At 54.2% G+C, this 20621-nt stretch overlaps 1 protein-coding gene across 2 annotated transcripts; it reads right to left on the reverse strand.

The window, feature by feature from the left end:
- Nucleotides 1–8008: 8008 nt before the first annotated feature.
- Nucleotides 8009–18181, reverse strand: CD3E (CD3 epsilon subunit of T-cell receptor complex). Of its 2 annotated transcripts, XM_084895643.1 has the most exons (9): nucleotides 18103–18181; nucleotides 17889–17994; nucleotides 15906–15926; nucleotides 14782–14796; nucleotides 12381–12404; nucleotides 11191–11406; nucleotides 9988–10149; nucleotides 9528–9574; nucleotides 8009–8567 (listed from the first exon to the last, which is right to left on the reverse strand). In XM_084895643.1, the coding sequence occupies exons 2-9, from the start codon at nucleotides 17935–17937 to the stop codon at nucleotides 8511–8513; spliced, it is 591 nt and encodes a 196-aa protein (XP_084751769.1). In that variant the 5' UTR covers nucleotides 17938–17994; nucleotides 18103–18181; the 3' UTR covers nucleotides 8009–8510. The 2 variants fall into 2 exon arrangements, with proteins under 2 accessions (XP_084751769.1, XP_084751768.1); XM_084895642.1 differs by having other exon boundaries at nucleotides 17889–18140.
- Between the last annotated feature and the right edge of the window lie 2440 nt (nucleotides 18182–20621).

Raw genomic sequence — 20621 nt, forward strand, 5'->3', positions numbered from 1 at the left:
CAATGGATTGGTACAGTGCTCCAGAGAATGGTGGGTTTTCCTCTTTTTTTAAATTTTTAATTTCTTTATTGATTATGGTATCACATGATTGTCCTCATCACCCCATTCCCATCCCAAACCCCTCCCCACATATGCCCACCCCTTGTTGTCCATGATCACTGGTTAGGCTTATATGCATGCATACAAGTTCTTTGGTTGATCTCTCTCCCTTTCCCCGACCCTCTCCTACCTTCCCTCTGAGGTTTGACAGTCTGATCAATGCTTCCCTGTCTCCGGGTCTGTTTTTGTTCATCAGTTTATGTTGTTCATTATTTCCCCTAGATGCATGAGATCATGTGATACAAGAAATAAATACACTTATAAGTACCCAAAATGAGACAAGCCATAATTGCTGAAAGGCAAATGAATCAGTCTGTAGTGAGTTTCTTTCTGGGCCAACACTTCTTTTGAGTCCCAATTTCAATGTCAAGCAATTCCTTATGTGTACATGTCAGCAATATTTTAATTCTGGATGGTGGACAAACGGTGGTGATGCAGGTCTGACCGTCTCTGGTTTGGTCCTGGGCAACCTTCAGCGAAGCACAGCTGCTGTCTGCTAGTATGGCAAGTGTCTTCCATCTCTGAACTGTTTCTCTTCTGTCTTCATGGCTGGATCAGTCCTGTCAATTCCTCTCTGTTGCAGGAATCCACATGGTCTTGGAATTGTTTTCTGAAAATATACAAACATATTCTCAACCAAAAGTTAATAAAGGAATCTTTTCTATAAACTTGACTTGAGATCCTTTTTCATTTTTTTGCCCAAATGCTTTTCCTCTGGCTTGTTTTGACACTGTGTGTGTTTTTCATGGGTGTCTTGCTGTTAGCATTACAAATGAAAGTTAATTTTCTAAAGTAAAAATTTTATAGATGTAATTTACTTACAGGATATTTTCCTTACATGATATTCTTCTACTATCCTCACCTTTTTAAAAATTTAAATATTAGGTGGCTTTGGAAATTTTATAATGCAGTCTTGATAGCTTTTAAATTTTTAATTTTTTTGTGCTAAAATATGACTGCTTTAGGTTCATTACATGTTATGCAATTTTACCATGAGATGAACTGCCAATAAATTTTTTTTATTTAATAAATCTTTATTGCTCAGATTATTACAATTGTTTCTCCTCCCCACCATGGCTTCCTTCCACCCAGTTCCCACCCCACCCTCTGCCCTTACCTCCCCCCACTGCTATTGTCCTAATCCATAGGTTATACGATTTTAATCCAGTCTCTTTCTGCACCTCCACACCCCTTTCACCCTGATAATTATTAATCTACTCCCTTTCTTTGCCCCTGATTCTATTGTATTATATTCACCAGTTTATTCTGTTCCTCAGATTTTTAACTCACTTGATCTTCTTCCTCTTCTTAAATAATACCTTTCAGCATTTCATATAATACTGGTTTGATGGTGATGAATTCCTTTAACTTTTTCTTATCTATGAAGCTCTTTATCTGCCCTTCAATTCTGAATGATAGCTTTGCTGGATACAGTAATCTTGGTTGTAGGTTCTCGCTATTCATCGCTTTGAATATTTCTTGCCACTCTCTTCTGGCCTGCATAGTTTCTGTTGAGAAATCAGCTGATAGTCGTATGGGTGCTCTCTTATAGGTAACCAATTGCTTTTCTCTTGCTGCTTGTAAAATCCTCTTTTTGTCTTTTGCCCTTGGCATTTTAATTATGATGTGTCTTGGTGTGGTCCTCTTTGGATTCCTCTTGTTCAGGGTTCTGTACGCTTCCTGTATTTGTAAGTCTATTTCTTTCACCAGGTGGGGGGAGTTTTCTGATATTATTTCTTCAAGTATATTTTCAGTATTTTGCTCTCTCTTCTTCTGTTACCCCCATAATTCTTATGTTGGTTCGCTTGAAGTTGTCCCAGAGGCTCCTTACACTATCTTCAACTTTCTAGATTCTCTTTTCTTCTTGCTTCTCCAGAGGAGTGTCTTTTGGCTCTTTGACCTGGTTCTTGTGTTCCTCCATTCTGCTGTTGGATCTCTACATAATATTTTCCCATTTAGTCAGTTTATGTTTAATTTTTAGTTGGGTCTCATAAAATTTATTGGCCTTTTCTAGGATATTCTTGCATAATCTTAAAACCGTGGTTTTGAACTCTATATCCTCCATCTCTTTAGTTTGAGATCTATTTCCTTGTCTCGGCATTTTTGCTGCTTCCCAGAGTTGGTAGGATGGCTTTGTGTACACACAGTCCACAAAGGGGAGCACTGAGGAGGCTGATCCTATATGGCCCAGTGGATCAGCCTCCTCAGTGCTCCCCTTTGTGGACTGCGTGTACAGCCTTGTTGTAGTTAAGTCTTGATTGTTGGTACCCTGGGAGGAATTGACCTTCAGGCCAATTGGATGTGAGTATCAGTTGTGTCTACTCTGGGATACCTTCTGTATTGGAGACACTCTTATAGGATCAGATTTGCAAAATTGCAGAAGCCTCTGTGCTCAGCTTGGATGGGGAGGAGTCTCAGGGCTGAGTTGACAGTCTTGGCTTTTCGTCAGCCCTGCCCTTGTGCGTTTGCCTGAGTTTCCGCCTGACCTCTGCCTTCCGAGGCTCCCAGATTCCCCGTGCAAGAGCGTGGGTGCCCCAGGGGCTCACCCGGAATTGGGTTGGGTCTCTGTAGTCTGGAGCTTCTGACTCCTTCCGCTACAAAGAGGCTGCGGCAACCTCCGTGGTCAGACCTCTGCGTGTACTCACTCATGCGTGCACAACTGCAGACCCTACCCGCTGCAGCTCCCCTGGTCTCCCAGTCTCTGAATCTCTGGGTGCCTTTCTCTACATTCCAGACTCCACCCATATGAGCCTGGGTCCATGGGGTTTCGGCTGGGGTTGGGGATCAGTACAGTCAGAAAGGGTTCAGTGCAATCGGGAGTTCCTCCCCTCCCGCCAGCCAGGCATTTGGCCGCCCTTCCTCTCTGTGTGCGAGCGTCTCCCTACCTCAGCGCTTTGCAGCTCCCAGTCTGATCCCCGAGCCTCTCTCCTTCTTTCTCGTTGTAGATTTCCCACTCCGCCAGCTTTCCTGTGTTTTTGGATGAAGTCCGTTCTGATTTTAGTTGTTTTTTAAATTGTTGTGTGAGGCGGCAGCTTAGATGCTTACCTAGGCCGCCATCTTGGTTCCTCCCTTCACCAATAAAAATTTTGTTGACACTTTAAGAACAGCTTTTTGTACAGTACAATCAGTTTTTCTAGAATATCAATTAGCCAATTTAAATTACTCTGAAAACGTTTCCTCTGTTTTTATATATTGCAATCAAAGGAGGGGAAGTAGGTGGGTTACATGAAATTCACTGGTGATAGACTGGAGAGCGGAGAAAGCAAAGCGGGAAACCCTGGGATTGGGTAAAAAGTGAAATGATGGACACGTCCTCAGGTGGGTGCAGGGACAATTAACACGGTAATGAAGGACTTTGTGGTCTCTGTCCTGGCGCCCAGCACATCAGGCTGTGCCCCAGGGGCTCCGGGAAAAGGGAAGTTACAAGCTACCAGACACTTCAAGGGTGTGTTATCACTGATGCCGAAAGACTGACGGCTCCGGGAAGGTAAAGGTTGACCTTGTCAGGGAAGATACCGCCTAGGAGGTGACTGCACCATCACTGCTTTAGTTAAGGTTTCATTTCACACCATCCTTGTGGTGACTTTGGTCTGAGTCGACAAGACCGCCACACAGGCCTCCCCTGAGCTGTCAGGTCAGCACGTGGCCCCTTCTGTCCACACCACCAATGGCTTTTTCTGTCCTGGTTGCACACACAGACAGTTCTGTGGTCACAGGGAGCTTTCTGAGTGCAGAGAGGGAGAGAGGAGAGCCGGCTGGCTTGAGCTGGATCCAGACCCATGTGAGTGCTCAGGCCTCTCTCCGCAAGCTGCACCTGGGCCCTGGGAGGCTCAGGGGCCTCCTGCACTGGCCTCAGGCTCAGCAGCATCTCTCACCCGCACTGGCAGGTGAGCAGCCCACATCCTGGCTCCTGCGCCACAGCCGCCACAGCCGCTCTGGCTGCCGCCCTCACAGAGAGAGGCCGCCTGCTCTCTCCCCTCCTCCCCCCCACCTCCACCTCCCCGCCACCGGCTGCTCTTCCTTTCCTTTTCTTTCATTTATGAAAGCTTTTACCAACATTCTGACAGAAACATATCTGTTCATTTACAATCAAATTAACCTGGTAAACACCAGATTTTTAATCAACGCTTTCTGGAATGCCGTTTGGAATTAAAAATAAGGTTTTGACATCAAACCGATTGTACTAAAGAAATTTTCCCTTCATAATTTGAAGGTGAAATAGAAATGTGCCCAGGTCTCCCCATAGACTCTGACATCCACTACGGAGCCAGGTGTGGGTCATCGCGACGATCCCAGTGGAGGGGTCACAGTGGGGGGGTGAGTGTGATGATCCCAGTGGAGGGGTAACAGTGGGGGTCAGTGTGATGATCCCGGTGGAGGGGTCACAGTGGGGGGGGGTCAGTGGGATGATCCCGGTGGAGGGGTCACAGTGGGGGGGTCAGTGTGATGATCCCAGTGGAGGGGTCACAGTGGGGGTCAGTGTGATGATCCCGGTGGAGGGGTCACAGTGGGGGGGTCAGTGTGATGATCCCGGTGGAGGGGTCACAGTGGGGGGTCAGTGTGATGATCCCGGTGGAGGGGTCACAGTGGGGATCAGTGTGATGATCCCGGTGGAGGGGTCACAGTGGGGGGGGTCAGTGTGAAGATCCCGGTGGAGGGGTCACAGTGGGGGGGTCAGTGTGATGATCCCGGTGGAGGGGTCACAGTGGGGGTCAGTGTGAAGATCCCGGTGGAGGGGTCACAGTGGGGGTCAGTGTGAAGATCCCGGTGGAGGGGTCACAGTGGGGGGGTCAGTGTGAAGATCCCGGTGGAGGGGTCACAGTGGGGGGGTCAGTGTGAAGATCCCGGTGGAGGGGTCACAGTGGGGGTCAGTGTGATGATCCCGGTGGAGGGGTCACAGTGGGGGGGGGGTCAGTGTGAAGATCCCGGTGGAGGGGTCACAGTGGGGGGGTCAGTGTGAAGATCCCGGTGGAGGGGTCACAGTGGGGGGGTCAGTGTGATGATCCCGGTGGAAGGGGTCACAGTGGGGGGTCAGTGTGATGATCCCGGTGGAGGGGTCACAGTGGGGGGGGGTCAGTGGGATGATCCCGGTGGAGGGGTCACAGTGGGGGGGTCAGTGTGATGATCCCGGTGGAGGGGTCACAGTGGGGGTCAGTGTGATGATCCCGGTGGAGGGGTCACAGTGGGGGGGTCAGTGTGATGATCCCGGTGGAGGGGTCACAGTGGGGGGGTCAGTGTGATGATCCCGGTGGAGGGGTCACAGTGGGGGTCAGTGTGATGATCCCGGTGGAGGGGTCACAGTGGGGGTCAGTGTGATGATCCCGGTGGAGGGGGTCCCAGTGGGGGTCAGTGTGATGATCCTGGTGGAGGGGTCCCAGTGGGGGGGGTGAGTGTGACGATCCCGGTGGAGGGGTCACAGTGGGGGTCAGTGTGATGATCCCGGTGGAGGGGTCACAGTGGGGGTCAGTGTGATGATCCCGGTGGAGGGGTCACAGTGGGGGGTCAGTGTGATGATCCCGGTGGAGGGGTCACAGTGGGGGGTCAGTGTGATGATCCCGGTGGAGGGGTCACAGTGGGGGGGTGAGTGTGATGATCCTGGTGGAGGGGTCACAGTGGGGGTCAGTGTGATGATCCCGGTGGAGGGGTCACAGTGGGGGGGGGTCAGTGTGAAGATCCCGGTGGAGGGGTCACAGTGGGGGTCAGTGTGAAGATCCCGGTGGAGGGGTCACAGTGGGGGGGTCAGTGTGAAGATCCCGGTGGAGGGGTCACAGTGGGGGGGTCAGTGTGATGATCCCGGTGGAGGGGTCACAGTGGGGGGGGGTCAGTGTGATGATCCCGGTGGAGGGGTCACAGTGGGGGGTCAGTGGGATGATCCCGGTGGAGGGGTCACAGTGGGGGGTCACCGTGAAGATCCCGGTGGAGGGGTTACAGTGGGGGGGGGTCAGTGTGATGATCCCGGTGGAGGGGTCACAGTGGGGGGGTCAGTGTGATGATCCCGGTGGAGGGGTCACAGTGGGGGTCAGTGTGATGATCCCGGTGGAGGGGTCACAGTGGGGGGGGGTCAGTGTGAAGATCCCGGTGGAGGGGTCACAGTGGGGGTCAGTGTGAAGATCCCGGTGGAGGGGTCACAGTGGGGGGGGCAGTGTGAAGATCCCGGTGGAGGGGTCACAGTGGGGGGGTCAGTGTGATGATCCCGGTGGAGGGGTCACAGTGGGGGGGGGTCAGTGTGATGATCCCGGTGGAGGGGTCACAGTGGGGGTCAGTGTGAAGATCCCGGTGGAGGGGTCACAGTGGGGGGGTCAGTGTGAAGATCCCGGTGGAGGGGTCACAGTGGGGGTCAGTGTGAAGATCCCGGTGGAGGGGTCACAGTGGGGGGGTCAGTGTGATGATCCCGGTGGAGGGGTCACAGTGGGGGGTCAGTGTGATGATCCCGGTGGAGGGGTCACAGTGGGGGGTCAGTGTGATGATCCCGGTGGAGGGGTCACAGTGGGGGTCAGTGTGATGATCCCGGTGGAAGGGGTCCCAGTGGGGGGGTCAGTGTGATGATCCCGGTGGAGGGGTCACAGTGGGGGTCACCGTGAAGATCCCAGTGGAGGGGGTCACAATGGGGGGTCACAGTGGGGGGAGATCACTGGGGGTGGTCCCAGTGGGAGGGTCACCGTGATGATACCGGTGGAGGGGTCACAGTGGAGGGGTCACTGTGGGGGGTCACGGTGGAGAGGTCACAGTGGGGGGTCGTTGTGGGGAGGTCACTGTGGGGAGGTCACCATGACAATCCTGGTGGAGGGGTCCCAGTGGGGGGGGTCAGTGTGAAGATCCCGGTGGAGGGGTCACAGTGGGGGGGTCAGTGTGAAGATCCCGGTGGAGGGGTCACAGTGGGGGGGTCAGTGTGATGATCCCGGTGGAGGGGTCCCAGTGGGGGTCAGTGTGATGATCCCGGTGGAGGGGTCCCAGTGGGGGGGTCAGTGTGATGATCCCAGGTGGAGGGGTCCCAGTGGGGGGTCAGTGTGATGATCCCGGTGGAGGGGGTCCCAGTGGGGGGGTCAGTGTGATGATCCCGGTGGAGGGGTCCCAGTGGGGGGGTCAGTGTGATGATCCCGGTGGAGGGGTCCCAGTGGGGGTCAGTGTGATGATCCCGGTGGAGGGGTCACTGTGGGGGTCACCGTGACGATCCCGGTGGAGGGGTCACGGTGGGGGGGGGGGTCAGTGTGATGATCCCGGTGGAGGGGTCACAGTGGGGGGTTCCAGTGGGGGGACACAGTGGGTGGTCACCATGACAATCCCGATGGAGGGGTCCCAGTGGGGGGACACAGTGGGGGTCCCAGTGGGGGGGTCACTGTGGTATGCAGCATCTGGATCACGATCGCCCCCGGGGCTGTCCCCTCGGCATTGGGGACACAGTGCCAGGCTCTGCTCTGGGCACAGGGCGCCGTCAGGGTGGAGGCAGCCACGGGCTCTGACCTCGCAGACGTTGTGTGCTGCCTCTGCAGATGGTGGAGGCCCAGGCCTGGACCTGCCCTACCTGGGCTCTGCTTTGCCCCTGCGGCTCTGCCGTTCTGATGAGGAGAGGCAGGACGGGGAGGGTGTGCCCGCGGTTCCTAGCAGTGAGGTGGTGCCGCTGGGGAGACCCCCCTGCCCCCCGCCCCCCTCGGCCCTGCACCGGTCACCCGCTGCCCGCACGCCTCTGAAGCCTCTGCCGGCCCCAGCCGGTGCGGACTGGCCCCCGTCCTCTGCCACCTCGGACGTTTTGCCCAGGAGAAGGGAGTCAATGGCTAACTGTCCTCTCTCTGGCTCCCCAGTGATCTCTCCGAGACCCCGCCGCCCGCCGGGCAGGCAGAGGCGCCGGCCTGGGGACCCGCGGGGACTGGCCCCAGGCAGCCCGAAGGCCTCCAGGAAGAGGACAGCGGTTCTGTCAGCCACGTGCACTTTATTCTCCTCCCGCCGCAGAGCCCAGCACGTCCGATGGAAGGGACCTGGGAGGGCAGGGGGGAGGGGAGGGGAAGCTCGGCGGACCTGCCAGCCGGCCCCAGGTGGCACGGAGCGACCCCAAGGGAGAGCTGGGCCAGCAGACGGCAGGGGGACAGTGAGGGTGGCGGCTTAGTCGCAGGGGCAGGAGGGCGCTGAGGACACCAGAGGAGGGAGGAGGGAGTGTGGGGAAGAGCAGACGTAGATGTCCCGGCCGGAGTGCAGGGTGGTAGGTGAGTAGCGCCATTTCAAAGAAGGAAGCAGCAACATCCTGGGATGGCTTCCAGCAGAGGTGCCGAAAAGGGGGGAGCGGGGGGGGGGAGGGCGGGCAGGCTGCAGGGGAGCTCCCCTCCGGGCAGGGGGACAGATCCCCTGGGGTCCAGGGCGGAGCGGTGCCCGGAGAGGGAGGAGCCGGGCCTGCCACGGGAGGCGGGTCCTCAGGAGGGTCAGACGCCTCTCTGGTTCAGTCCGGAGTACAGGTCCCTCTGGCCTTTCCTGATGGGCTGGGGGAGGGAAGGAGGTCAGCAGGGCGGGAGCACGCGGGGCCTCCGAGGATCCAGCTCCAGAGCAAAGCAAGAGCCTTGGACCGGGCGCGGAGGCAGGCTGGCATCGCCTGGCATTGCCTGGCTCTGGTCCCTCCCTGAGAGCCAGCGGCCCCATCTCAGCAGTGAGAGTGGAAAGACGCGCCTCCGGGCTCTGGCCAGAGCTACCGTCACGGGGGGACAGTGACCGCACGTGCTTGGCTGGTGCCAGTGAATGTTTGTGGGTGTCCGGGTGAGAGCAGCAGTGTTAACAGCTGCAGTCACACACAGCGCCACTCAGAGGAACCCGATGGCCGTCCGCTAGCCAGGCAGGAGCCCTCCCATGGCCAGTCAGAGGCGGGCCAGGGCGCCGAGGCTGGGTGTCCGGCCGTGTGTGTGTGTGTGTGTGTGTGTGTGTGTGTGTGTGGGTAGGAGGGAGAGCTCTATGTCCGTGACATTCGACAACTGGCATGGCTGCACAGGTGCGTGCGGGGGAGCATCAGCCCGATTCCTCATGCTAGAATTTACACGTGTGCTTTTCCCATGGCTGTGTCCCAGCTGAGAGAGACATAAGCCAGCCTTATTTGTCTGGCGTAGTGGGTGGCGTGCCGGCCCACAGATCGATAGGTCCCGGGTTAGATTCTGTTCAAGGGCCGCACACCCAGGCGGCAGGCTCATCCCGGAGGGGGACGTGCGGAGGCAGCGGATCAATGATTCTCTTCATCACTCTGTCTCTCTCCCTCTCCCTTCCTCTCCCAAATCAATGCAAATACATTAAAAAAGGAGAAAAGAGCCAGCCGCTTGCGGTGGTGGAACTGGCAGCCCCCGGTGAGGGCAGAGGCGGCCTGGGGGGTCTTGGGGTTGAGCGGGGGCTGTAAGGTGTGACAGGGACGAGCAGTCCCACTGTCCCTCCTCTAGACCCGGCCCCTCCGTCCGCGTTACCTCATAGTCCGGGTTGGGCACCGGTGGCGGCCTCTCCTTGTTTTGTCCTGCGGGGGGTGGGGGGATTGGTTTTCATGAGGGAACGCCACCAGACGGAGGACGCACCGCCCTTCTCTCCTCTCCCTCTCCCTCCTCCAGTCCAGCCACCTCTTCTCTCTTCCCCGAGCCCATCCCGAACGCCCCCCCTGCTCCACCGTCTTGTGACTCCTCAGCTCCAGGTCCTCCCCGGCTCCCTTTGGGGAGGAAGGGAGGGAAGGAAAGGCGGAGCGGTGCCCCGGGGCGGGCGGAGCCCCAGGGGAAGGCGGAGCCCCAGGGGACGGCGAGGCGATCTGAGGCTGGAGCCATGTCAGGTCCCGGCCACACAGTGAGGGCCCTGCGGACGCCGTCCCGCCCGCGGGCCTCGCTGCCCGCCCCGCCCCGCCCCGCCCCGCCGGCCGCTCCCCCGCAGCCCCGCTCTCACCGCCGGGCCGGCCGCCCCCGCCTCTGGCCACCGGCTTGGCCTTGGCCTTCCTGCTCTTGCTCCAGCGGTACACCAGCAGCAGCACGCCCAGCGTGAGGCACGCGTCCGCCACGATGATGCCGGCCACGACCAGCAGGTCCACCTCCATGCAGTTCTCACACACTGCGGGCGGCGGGAGGGCAAGTCACCGAGACGCAGACACCGGACCCCGAGGCCAGGAGGGACAGGCCAGGCGCTCCCTTCAGGCCTCACGCCCGGCCATCGCTAGCACCAGCCCCCCGTGCAGGATGTTGTGGAGAAGCTCTGGCCTCAGACAGTCTGGCTCAAGTCCCAGCTCCTTGCTCTCTGCCGTGAGGACGAGAATGTGCTCTCAGCCCCCAAAGATGCCCCCTCATCTCTGTGGGAAGCACATGCTACTTCACTCGTATGGTTGTTGAGAGGACGACATGAGAAGAAAAAGTCCGCCCTGGCCGGTGTGGCTCAGTGGATAGAGCATCTGCCTGTGGACCAAAGGGTCCCAGGTTCAATTCCGGTCAAGGGCATGTACCTTGTTGCAGGCTCCTCCCCAGCGCGGTCCTGGTCAGGCACGTTGCAGAAGGCAACCAATCGATGTATTTCTCTCACATCGACGTTTCTCTCTGTCTCTCCTGCTCTCTCCCACTCTACCTAAGAATCAATGGAAAAATATCCCCAAATGAGGACTGACAACGACAAAAGCCCCCGGCCAGTCTATGGTATAGTGCTTGAGACCTAAGCACCCCATAAACGCCAGCTGCCATCAGGGTTTACTGCGATGCCTGGGCGCTGCCATTTACCACAGCATCTTTGAGTCTCTCTGCCAGTCCTTCGGAAGGATGCACATCTGGCTAAAGCGTCAGGTGAGCTCCCGTGGTGTGCCGTCACGGGGTGTGTGTAAGGCCATGGCCCCCTCCTGTCTCCTGGGAGTTGCTGTAGATGGCGTGCTGACGGAGCTGGCCTAGACAGCCCCCCCGCCCCCCCCCCCCCCCCCCCCCCCCCGTTGTGTTTAACCGGAGTTGCAGAAAACATGGTGCCGTGGGGCCCAGGCAGTCCCAGTACTGAGCGTAGGAGAGGCACAGAGAGGCACAGAGAGGCGGGGCTGTGAGCTGGGGGAGGGATGACGGAGGAGCCCTTTGAGATGGTCCTCCCTAAAGAGCCTAGCTGTGCTTGCTGAGACCGCATTACCTCTTGCTTTCAGGTAGAGATAGTTGTGATTGTCATCGCGTTTGTAGCAGCTGTAATGACCACTGTCTTTTATTTCGGAGAAATTGTCTATTAACAGATGTTCCTCGTTTTGATTGGGTATTTCTACGCCATCTTTTGTCCATTTTATTTGATCAGAATCAGGTTCCTCAGGACATGTCAATTCCACGCTGGTTCCGGAGATGGAGACTTTAAATGCTGGGGAGTGAAGAGAAGAGAGGGAAATCGGAAGAAGAAACCAGTAAGATTTCAGGAAATGCAAAGTAGTAACAAAACAGCCAACCTTGCCGAAACCAGTTTGGCTCAGTGGTAGAGCGTCGGTTTGCGTGTGGACTGAGGAGCCCCGGGTTCAATTCCGGTCAAGGGCATGTGCCTTGGTTGCGGGCACATCCCCGGTGGGGGGTGTGCAGGAGGCAGCTGGTCGATGCTTCTCTCTCATCGACGTTTCTGGCTCTCTATCTCTCTCCATTCCCCTCTGTAGAAAGTCAATGGAATATATTAAAAAAAAAAAAAAAAAAAAAAAAAAAAGAGCCAACCAGATGCAGAAAGTCATCTGTCATTCGGGTCTTAGACTTTGTTGTCAAAAGGGAACTCTGCTGGCTGGAAGGTATGACAATGGGGTTATACAAAAGGGGGCATGTATTGTTCAGTGGTTAGGGCGTTAGCCCACACATGGAAGGGTCTTGGGTTGGATTCCTGGTCAAGGGCACGTAGCAGGGTTTCAGATTTGCTCCTTGTCCCTGAATGGGGAGTGTGCAGGTGGCACCCGATCGATGTGTCTCTCTCACATCTATGTTTCTCTCTCCCTTCCTTCTTCCCTCCCTCCCACTCTTCTCTCTCTGAAAAGCAATGGAAAAATATCCTTGGGTGAGGATTAACAAAACCAACCTCCTCCCCCCAACAATAACAACAACGAACAAAAAAACAACAACGGGACTAGACAACTCTTTGAAGGCGACGTTAGCGTTTAGGAATGGACACGGGGACTTGGGAAGGAGCGGGTAGAAGCAGAGAAAGACTTCACAAGTCCCTGCTTGCAACGCGTCTGAACAGGAGCTGGGAACACACTGTTGGCAGGGCCCCCTCTCTGGAGTGTCTCTCACTCCTTTCCTTTCCTTCTGGCCTCACTGACTCGCACCCTCACCAGGCACACCTCAGCGAGGCTGACTTACTCTTTGGAGAAGCTGAAGAGTCACCTGGAAGTGAGAAGAGGAAGGGATGGTGAGGAAATGACGTTGTTGTAAAAATTTTCAAGTCCCCAGGGATCCCCAAGAGGGCTGTCCTTAGGGTGCCCTAAGCCGGAAAGGGATACACTCTGTTGTTAGTCCATGAGGTAACTTTATAGATACAACTCAGACACGTCAAATTGAAAACATACCAGCATGAACCCTTAAACTATGGGAAGCACTATAGACATTTTAAGGGAATGGTTCTTCCCATAAAAAGTGGCTTTATTTTAAATGTCCCTGAATATAACCAGCTCCCGGCTCTCTTGCGGAGGGAGGACGCCTGGAACCCCTTATGGAGCTGGGGATCCAGCACGTTCCCCACCGCGGCCACCGCCCCCGCGGCTGCGGCTGCGGGCTGCCGTGCGTGCTCGCCTCTTGGAAGCCTGGTGGCTGGGACCCTGGCGGCACTGGCTGTGCTGCAGCCTGGACAGGGCGCCGGAGAGGAGGGGGGCGGTGCAAAGGGACAGCCTGCCCGCCGGCGTGGCTCAGAGGTTGTTGACCTATGAACCAGGGGGTCACGGATACATTCCTGGTCAGGACACACGCCCAGGTTGCAGGCTCGATCCCCAGTGTGGGGCGTGCAGGAAGCAGCCGATCAATGATTTTCTCTCATCATTAATGTCTTTCTCTCTCTCTCTTCTTCTCTGACATCAATAAAAATATATTGAGAGAAAGAGAGAGAGAGAGAGAGAGAGAGAGAGAGAGAGAGAGAGAGAGAGCCCTCTCTCTGTTGAGGGTGTTTTGCTACAGGTGCTATTGGGGACAGGTCACTGGGCCGAGTCCGAAGTCCTGTGTTTGAATTCCAGATCTGCCTTAGGCTGTGACCAGGGCAAGGCGTTTTAACTGCTCTAAGCCACAGTTCTTATCTGGAAGATGGAGCTATCAAACATCTACCTCACCAGGTATCTGTGAGAACCAGATGGATTAGGAAGGAGAGAACGGGCGGAGCAGAGCAGATGCGTGAGAACAAGGTGAGTTCTCCCTCCCTTCGCTGGAAGGTCCCGCTCCCGAGGGGCACAGAGCTGAGCCTCTCTCGGGCTGAGATCCCGGGAATGTAAACAAGCCGTCCCCACCTTTGTCCGTCTGCCACTAACTGGGAGTGGAGTATAATGATAATGGACAGTCGATAATATTTTGACTTAGGAATAATTTTTCAGCACTGCCATTTTTTAGAAATGTTAAATGAGAAATCGTACATAAAACCATTTAAAAGGAAGTAGACATTTCACTGCTTGGTGTGTGGACAAGAAAATGTAAAGAAAATTGTTCACAGCCTATATGGGCACAAATTTAGTGGCAGCGCCTCGGCTCACAATGCTCACACAAAGGCCCAGTGCTCACGCTCTCCACACACGCCCGGGCGCAGGGTTCACAGAGGCTGAGAACGCGAGCTTCAGGGTCAGCTAGGCCTGCATTTTCACTAACCTCTGTGATCGGACTATTGACTTCCCTTCTAACCTTGGTTTTCTGCGGAATAGGGATGTTAGATGAGGAGACGTGGGTAAATATGGAGGGTAGTACCCAGAACATCCATGCTCAGTGACCTTCAGTGCCTGTTATCTAGGCTGCCTGCTTCCCATATGATAACAGCTAAAATTCACCAACTGTCTTCCAGCCCAGATAACATCCTGCGAGAACTCCTCATCAGCCCTCATAACAACCCTGCAACCTGCGTGTCCTTGTTCTTTCCATTTCACACATGACCATGCTGTGGAATGGAGAGGTTCCATAAATTAGTCAAAGGAGCCAGCAAGCCAGTCCTGCCTGGATTCAGATACGGCCGCCAGCCTCAGAGTTAGACTCTCAGCCTCCTCCTGCGCAGCCCACCCTCTGCCTAAAATACTATTTTCCCCTAAAACACAAGCTCATGGTTTCAAACTCAGCTTCCCCAGCTACTCTCTGCAGAGTTTACCACTCCTCTTTTTATATTTTACTTTGCTCTGCATCTGCCCACCTCATAGCAGACAACACACTGTGCCACCACACATTTGCTTCTTGAGGGGAGGAATTAATGATGCGTGCATGTGTCTGATCACTCACGCACTCAAAGAATATGCATGGAGCACCTGTTCTGTGCCGGCCAGCTGACTCAGACACCGTCTCTGCCGGCAGTGACCTCGAGATTCACACCAGCGCTGTGGTGGCTCTGACCTCACCCACAGGCATCTTCCCGGAGTGTGCGCTCAGGGACACGCGTGGCAGAACAAGCCCACACGCCCACTGGAGGAGGCTGGCACGTTTCCTCTAGCAGTTCTGGTCCTCAGTGTGTGTTATGGCGACTGTCCCCCACCACCATTTGGTTCCACATTTGAAAGGAGGTTGTAAAGAGCAAACATTCTCTTACCACTGTCTTTATTCTCTGAAAAAGAAAGCATGAGAAACCATTAGCAACACTTCTAGCAGCTGTGAGATCAGAGCCCGCTCCAGGGTGAGGACTGTCCCCCAGCCTCTACGGCACATGCTCTCCACGTGCCCGGGGCCCATGTGAGAACGGCGTGGCCCTTCGTCCTACGTTAGACAACTGATGGCCACGTACACATGTGAATTCTGAGTCATCATCTCACAACACATACACAACCATCATGCTGCACACCTCACACTTACACCGAATCAGCTGTCCATCTACCGCGGGAGCGGGACAGCAGCCTGGTCCGCGTGCTGCCGCAGCGGGCCTGAGGCCTGCACCGAACAGAAGCCAAAGCTGAGCAAAGAACGCCAAGCGGCAACAGCCTTCCGAAGGGACGAGCTGTCTGAAGTGCACCCCCTTTGTCAGTGCTGAGCGCGGGAGCCTGCTGCGAGGCAAGAGAAGGAAAAGGAAGGAAAGGCCCCGCGGACACGGAGCGCAGGCGGCACCGTGACGGCTCCTGGTCCTCCCTCAGCCTGGAGCAGCTGGCAGGCTGGGGAGTCTCCCCACACTGGGACACGGGCGCTGCTGCTGGGCAGAGACTGCAGCCCAGGCCTGTCCCACACGCAAGCATGCGCACGCGTGCGCGCGCGTGCGCGCACACACACACACACACACACACGCACGCATGCACACCCGCATGCACACACACGCACGCACACACGCACACGCACACGCACGCACACACACACGCATGCACACATGCACACATGCACACACACACGCACACACACACACTCGCACGCAGAGTATTACATTCCCTCCTCAACACCTCACACCAACTACGGATGCAAGTGATTAAATGGTTGGCATTTCCATCTCAATGTGACAGCCGTACTTGTTTCCTCTGAATTGTCAGGGCTCACTCGTTGCCACGGTCTCTGCAATTCCCCTCTCCCTGGCTGCAGCCAGACCTCCAGAATTAGGAAGGAAAAGCAAAGACCAGGTGGCAGGAACCCCTGCTGCGTGCCCGGGGAAGCCCTGTGGGAGGCCAGCTCCCTTCACACCTAAAGAATGTGGGTGGGTTTCATAACGAGGAGAGAACAGGAAAGAACGCAACTCACCTTCTTGCCCCCAAGCGCCAACTGGAACAAAATCAGAAGGAAACCGTTAGTCAGTGTGGTGCCTGCAGTCCCAGGCAGAGCCCTGTCCTGTCCTGCCCTTTCTGGACACCGATCGCCCTGCCCACACCCTGCGGGTGAGTCACTCCTGCACCCCAACTCCTGGCCGAGCCGGGGTGAAACAGAGTGGGAGAGCACCTCGCATTCAGAGCGAAAGCAGCGTTTGACAAACAGCGGGCAGACGGAGCCGGCTGCTTTCTGGGTGACGGGAGGGAGAAGGCAGCCCCGCCTCCACGGTGGAAACTGGTCTCTGACCAGGGAGGCCCATGAGCTCCTGGCAGGGCCCTGGGGGGGGGGGGGGGGGTGCATGCGGGGCCGATGTCTCAGTGTTTCCGTTTGTTTTGCATTTGGGAGACGGACATGTTTGAGGCCCTGGTTGCTCACAGGTGCAGTCTGTACAACAGAGAAGCCTGGCCCCTCCCAGGCCCCGGCCCTCGCTCTGCAGTAACTGGGATTCGTCACCCTGACCAGTTTCCCTGGGTTTGCCTGAAAGGTCTCTGTGGACCCAGCCCTGTCTTACCCAAAGCCCTCACACTGGCTGGGACTACTCCCCTGCCCCTCTCCTACACTCACAGCAGGTGGCACATCCTCATGGGGCCAAATGGCCATTTCTCCCTCCTTTTCTCTCCCTTTCTCCCTCCCACCCCCTCTCCTTTTCTCTCTGCAAGGCACCCTTTATCCTATAGGCTTCTAAGGGAAATGCCCGCCCTCTTCCTCAGGAGCCACCCTGCACCTGACACTCAGCATGTGTCCCTGGGACCAGGACCAGGAATGGACTGAGCCTCAGAGCCTGTTAGACACACAGAATCGCAACCCCTATCCCGAGCCCCAGCCCAAGCTGCAGCCTAACAAGGTCCGAACGGTGTGTGCACATTCGAGCCCAAGACACTCAGGAGGAGCGGGCTGTGCAGACCCTGCGGTGATGGCTGAGGTGCGAGCCCGCCAGGGGCACTTCCCAGGGCCCTGAAACCAGGGTCCGGGAGCCATCGCCTGCTGCGGTGCAGCCCCTATGGGTGCAGCCTGCAGAGAGAGACAGTGCTCAGGTGAACTCAGCACTCCCGTGTGGTTTGAAACAAGCTCTTTACCCTCAGTGAGGATCAATTTCTTCATCTACAAAACAGGAGGTGATGTTTACCCTCCAAGATGGATGTGAGGATAACCTGGTTAACACATGTGAAGGTTTTTATTTATTTATTTATTTATATTTTTACAGAGTATCTAGAACTCAATAAATGGCAACCTTAAAGAAATGTATCATATATAAAATATTAGAGGCCTGGTGCACCAATTCAGGCATGGGTGGGATTCCTCGGCCTGGCTGATTGGGGCCGGCTGGCTGGGTGAGGGTCTGCAGGAGGTTGGCTGTGGGAGCCCACTGACCACCAGAGGCCAGCTCCTGTGTGACTCCCCTGGTGGTCAGTACATGTCAAAGTGACCAGTCAACTGATTGGCCCACTGGTTGTAACGGTCACTTAGGCTTTTATATAGATTGAAAACACTCTTGGTTATTTATCCATCATTCCACTTTGCTTCACAAATGACTACACCATGGAAAGCTCTTGAGTCACTGAGAAGAACCGAAAACTATGGAGTATTTTGCTGTCTAAGTGAAGCTGGCTATGCCCTGCACAGAGCTGGGGTTCAACCAGCCAGCATCCCCCTAACAAGGAGCACCCTCAGCCCTGCTCATTGCCTTCAAATCAGCTCCCAAGGGCTGGGAGGCCAGGGACGGGAGGAGATGCTTCTTGAAGGCACAGAGCCCGGTTTCAGGAGAGATGATCACCCACTGCTCTCCTCAGCTGCCTCTGAGAACCCGGCCACATTTCTCCATCAGCCTCCAGCTCAGCTACTGTGACACACGCAGCCCCTTACACCTCCCAGTGCATGATGCCCCTGGCCTTGCCCTTTTCGATTCGTCCTACTCACCGGATAAGAGGCAGAGCCCCAGGACGCCCCAGAGCTTCCCCGATGGCATCTTCCTCCCCCGGAACTCACTGAACGGAGATGGCGCAGGCCCGCTGGCCTAGAGCTTCTGGAAGAGAAACCAATGACCTTTTGTGGACTCCCGCTGAGGACGAGGACTCGGGGCCACTGCTCCCAGTGCTGGGTGAGAAGGGGGCTTTGGAAGAGGGAGACGCACCATCACCCGAAGCAGGCACCAGGGCTGGGAGGGGAGGCGGGCTCTGAGCCGACACAGGAAGTGGGGGGTGGGGGAGCCTTGGGCCTGCTGGGCTCAACGTCGCTTGGAAACGGTCGGTCGAGGCAGAGGCAGCCACCTGTGTTGGTGAGGAGCTGGGTCCCATCTCTTTTCACAGGACAAGTGAGAGGACTGGCAGAACTGAGGGCGCAGTGAACAGTACATGCCATTTAGCTGCTGGGGCCTGGCACAGTGCACCCCCACATTGGAGACCCCTTCCCAGGCACCCTTCCCCCAACGAGTTGTGACAGGAAGAGAAAAGCTCTGTGCGGTGTGGGCTGGGAGTGGCGGGTGCTGTGATCTTACTGACAAAGCTATTGGCTTAAAAACACGTTGGCTTAAAACTACAAGAGGCCATTTTTTAAATATTTTAAATATTTTAAATATTTTGTCTTTGGCCTAAAATATTTATAAAAACACTTACAAACACAACATTCAACGCTGGAGAGGGTAAAGAGTGAGAGTGTCAAAATCTGCTGGCGTGTATAGACTGATATAGTCTTTCTTGATTGTTAACAATGCATGGAATCACATCTTACTTTACGCCAGGCACCATGCTAAGGGCTTTACCAATACATCGCATTTAATCCTCAAAACAACCTGTAAGGTAGGTATTGTTATCCCCATCTCATACTCCAGCAAACAGATGCTCAGACAAGTGATCTAACTTGTTGCAGAGCTGAAATCCTAGGAGTTGCTTTGGCAAAATCCATTTATTTAGTCAATATTTAATGTCTACTGTCCTGTAGTATATGCTGCATACTAGTCATATAGCAGTAACATGCTAGCTAGTCCTTGTGGAGAATGAAAAGAAGTGTGGACACTAAATAGATTAATTCAGGGGATTGAGGCTGAGAAAGAGAAAAAAGATGCTATAGGAGTGATGGAAGGGGGTTTGACATAGTCCAGGAGGTGGAGAAGGTCTTGAGGGTGACATCTGAGCTAAACTGTGATGGGTGGATAGGAGTGAACCAGGTAGCGGGGAAACAACTATTCTAGATGAACTCCTTTAACTTTTTCTTGTCTAAGCCCTTTTCTGTCCTTTAATTCTAAATGATAGTCTTGTTGGGTAGAATAACCTTGGTTGTAGGTCCTTGCTTTTCATCACTTTGAACATTTCTTGCAATTCTCTTCTGGCCTGCAAAGTTTCTGTTAAGAAATCAACTGGAAAAAAAAAAAAGAAAAAGAAATCAGCGGACAGTGTTATGGGTACCCTTGTAGGTAACTAACTGCTTTTCTCTTGCTGCTTTTAAGATTCTTTCTTTGTCTTTAACTTTTGGCATTTTAATTATAATGTGTGTTAGTGTGTGCCTCTTTGGGTTCCTCTTGTTTGGGAGTCTCTATGCTTCCTGGACTTGTAAATCTATTTCTTTCACCAGATAGGGGAAGTTTTCTGTCATTATTATTATTATTATTTTTTTCAATTTCTTGCTCTATTTTCTCCTTTGCCGTGATAAATGTTGGTATGCTTGAAGTTGTCCCAAATGTCCCTCACAACTATTCTCATATTTTTGGATTTGTTTTAAAAATATATATGTTTTTATTGATTTTTAGAGAGAGATGGAGAGGGAGAGAGGGATAGAAGCATTGGTGAGAGATAAAGATTGATGGGCTGCTTCCTGCATGCCCCCCTACTGGAGATCAATCCCACAACCCAAGTATGCACCCTAACCAGGAATTGAACCAGTGAACTCTTGGTGCATGGGATGACACTCAACCAACTGAGCTATACCAGCTGGGCAATGGATTCTTTTTCTTTTTGCTGTTCTGATTGGGTGTTTTTTGCTTCATTATATTCCAAATTGCTGATTTGATTCTTAGATTCATGTACTCTACTGTTCATTCTCTGTAAATTATTCTTTATTTCAGTTAATGTATCCTTCATTTCTGATTGGTCCTTTTTTATGCTGTTATGGTTCTCATTAAGTTCCTTGAGCATCTCTATAACTAGTGTTTTGAGCTCTATATCCAGTAGATTTCTTGTCTCCATTTTGTTTAGTTTTTTTTTCTGGTGTTTTGTTCTGTTCTTTCATTTGGAACATGTTTTCTTATCTCCTCACTTTGGCAGCCTCTCTGTGTTTGTTTATATGGATTAGGTAAAGCTGCTATGTCTCTCAGACTTGATAGACTGGCATACAGAAGTAGGTGTTCTATAGGGTCCAGTTCCACAGCCTCCTCTATTATCCCAGCTAGAAACTCAAGGTGTGCCCCTGAGTGGGCTGTACACCCTCTTATTGTAGTTGAGTCTTGATTGCAGTTGGTATTTCAATGGGAACAATTTACTCAGTCTGATCAGCTGCAAGGATTGGATATGACCACTGGCTATGACCACTGGCAATTAATTTGGAGGATCAGCTGTGTAGGGACCCATTTCACAGAGCAGGACTTACTTCAGCAGGGCTCTGGTACCCACTGAGTCTGCCCTTGAGTATGTTGTTCATGGAGGTGGTTGGGTGATGGTG

This window comes from Pipistrellus hanaki, assembly GCF_964339955.1.
Source record: "Pipistrellus hanaki genome assembly, chromosome: 9".
Classification (NCBI taxonomy): Eukaryota; Metazoa; Chordata; class Mammalia; order Chiroptera; family Vespertilionidae; genus Pipistrellus; species Pipistrellus hanaki.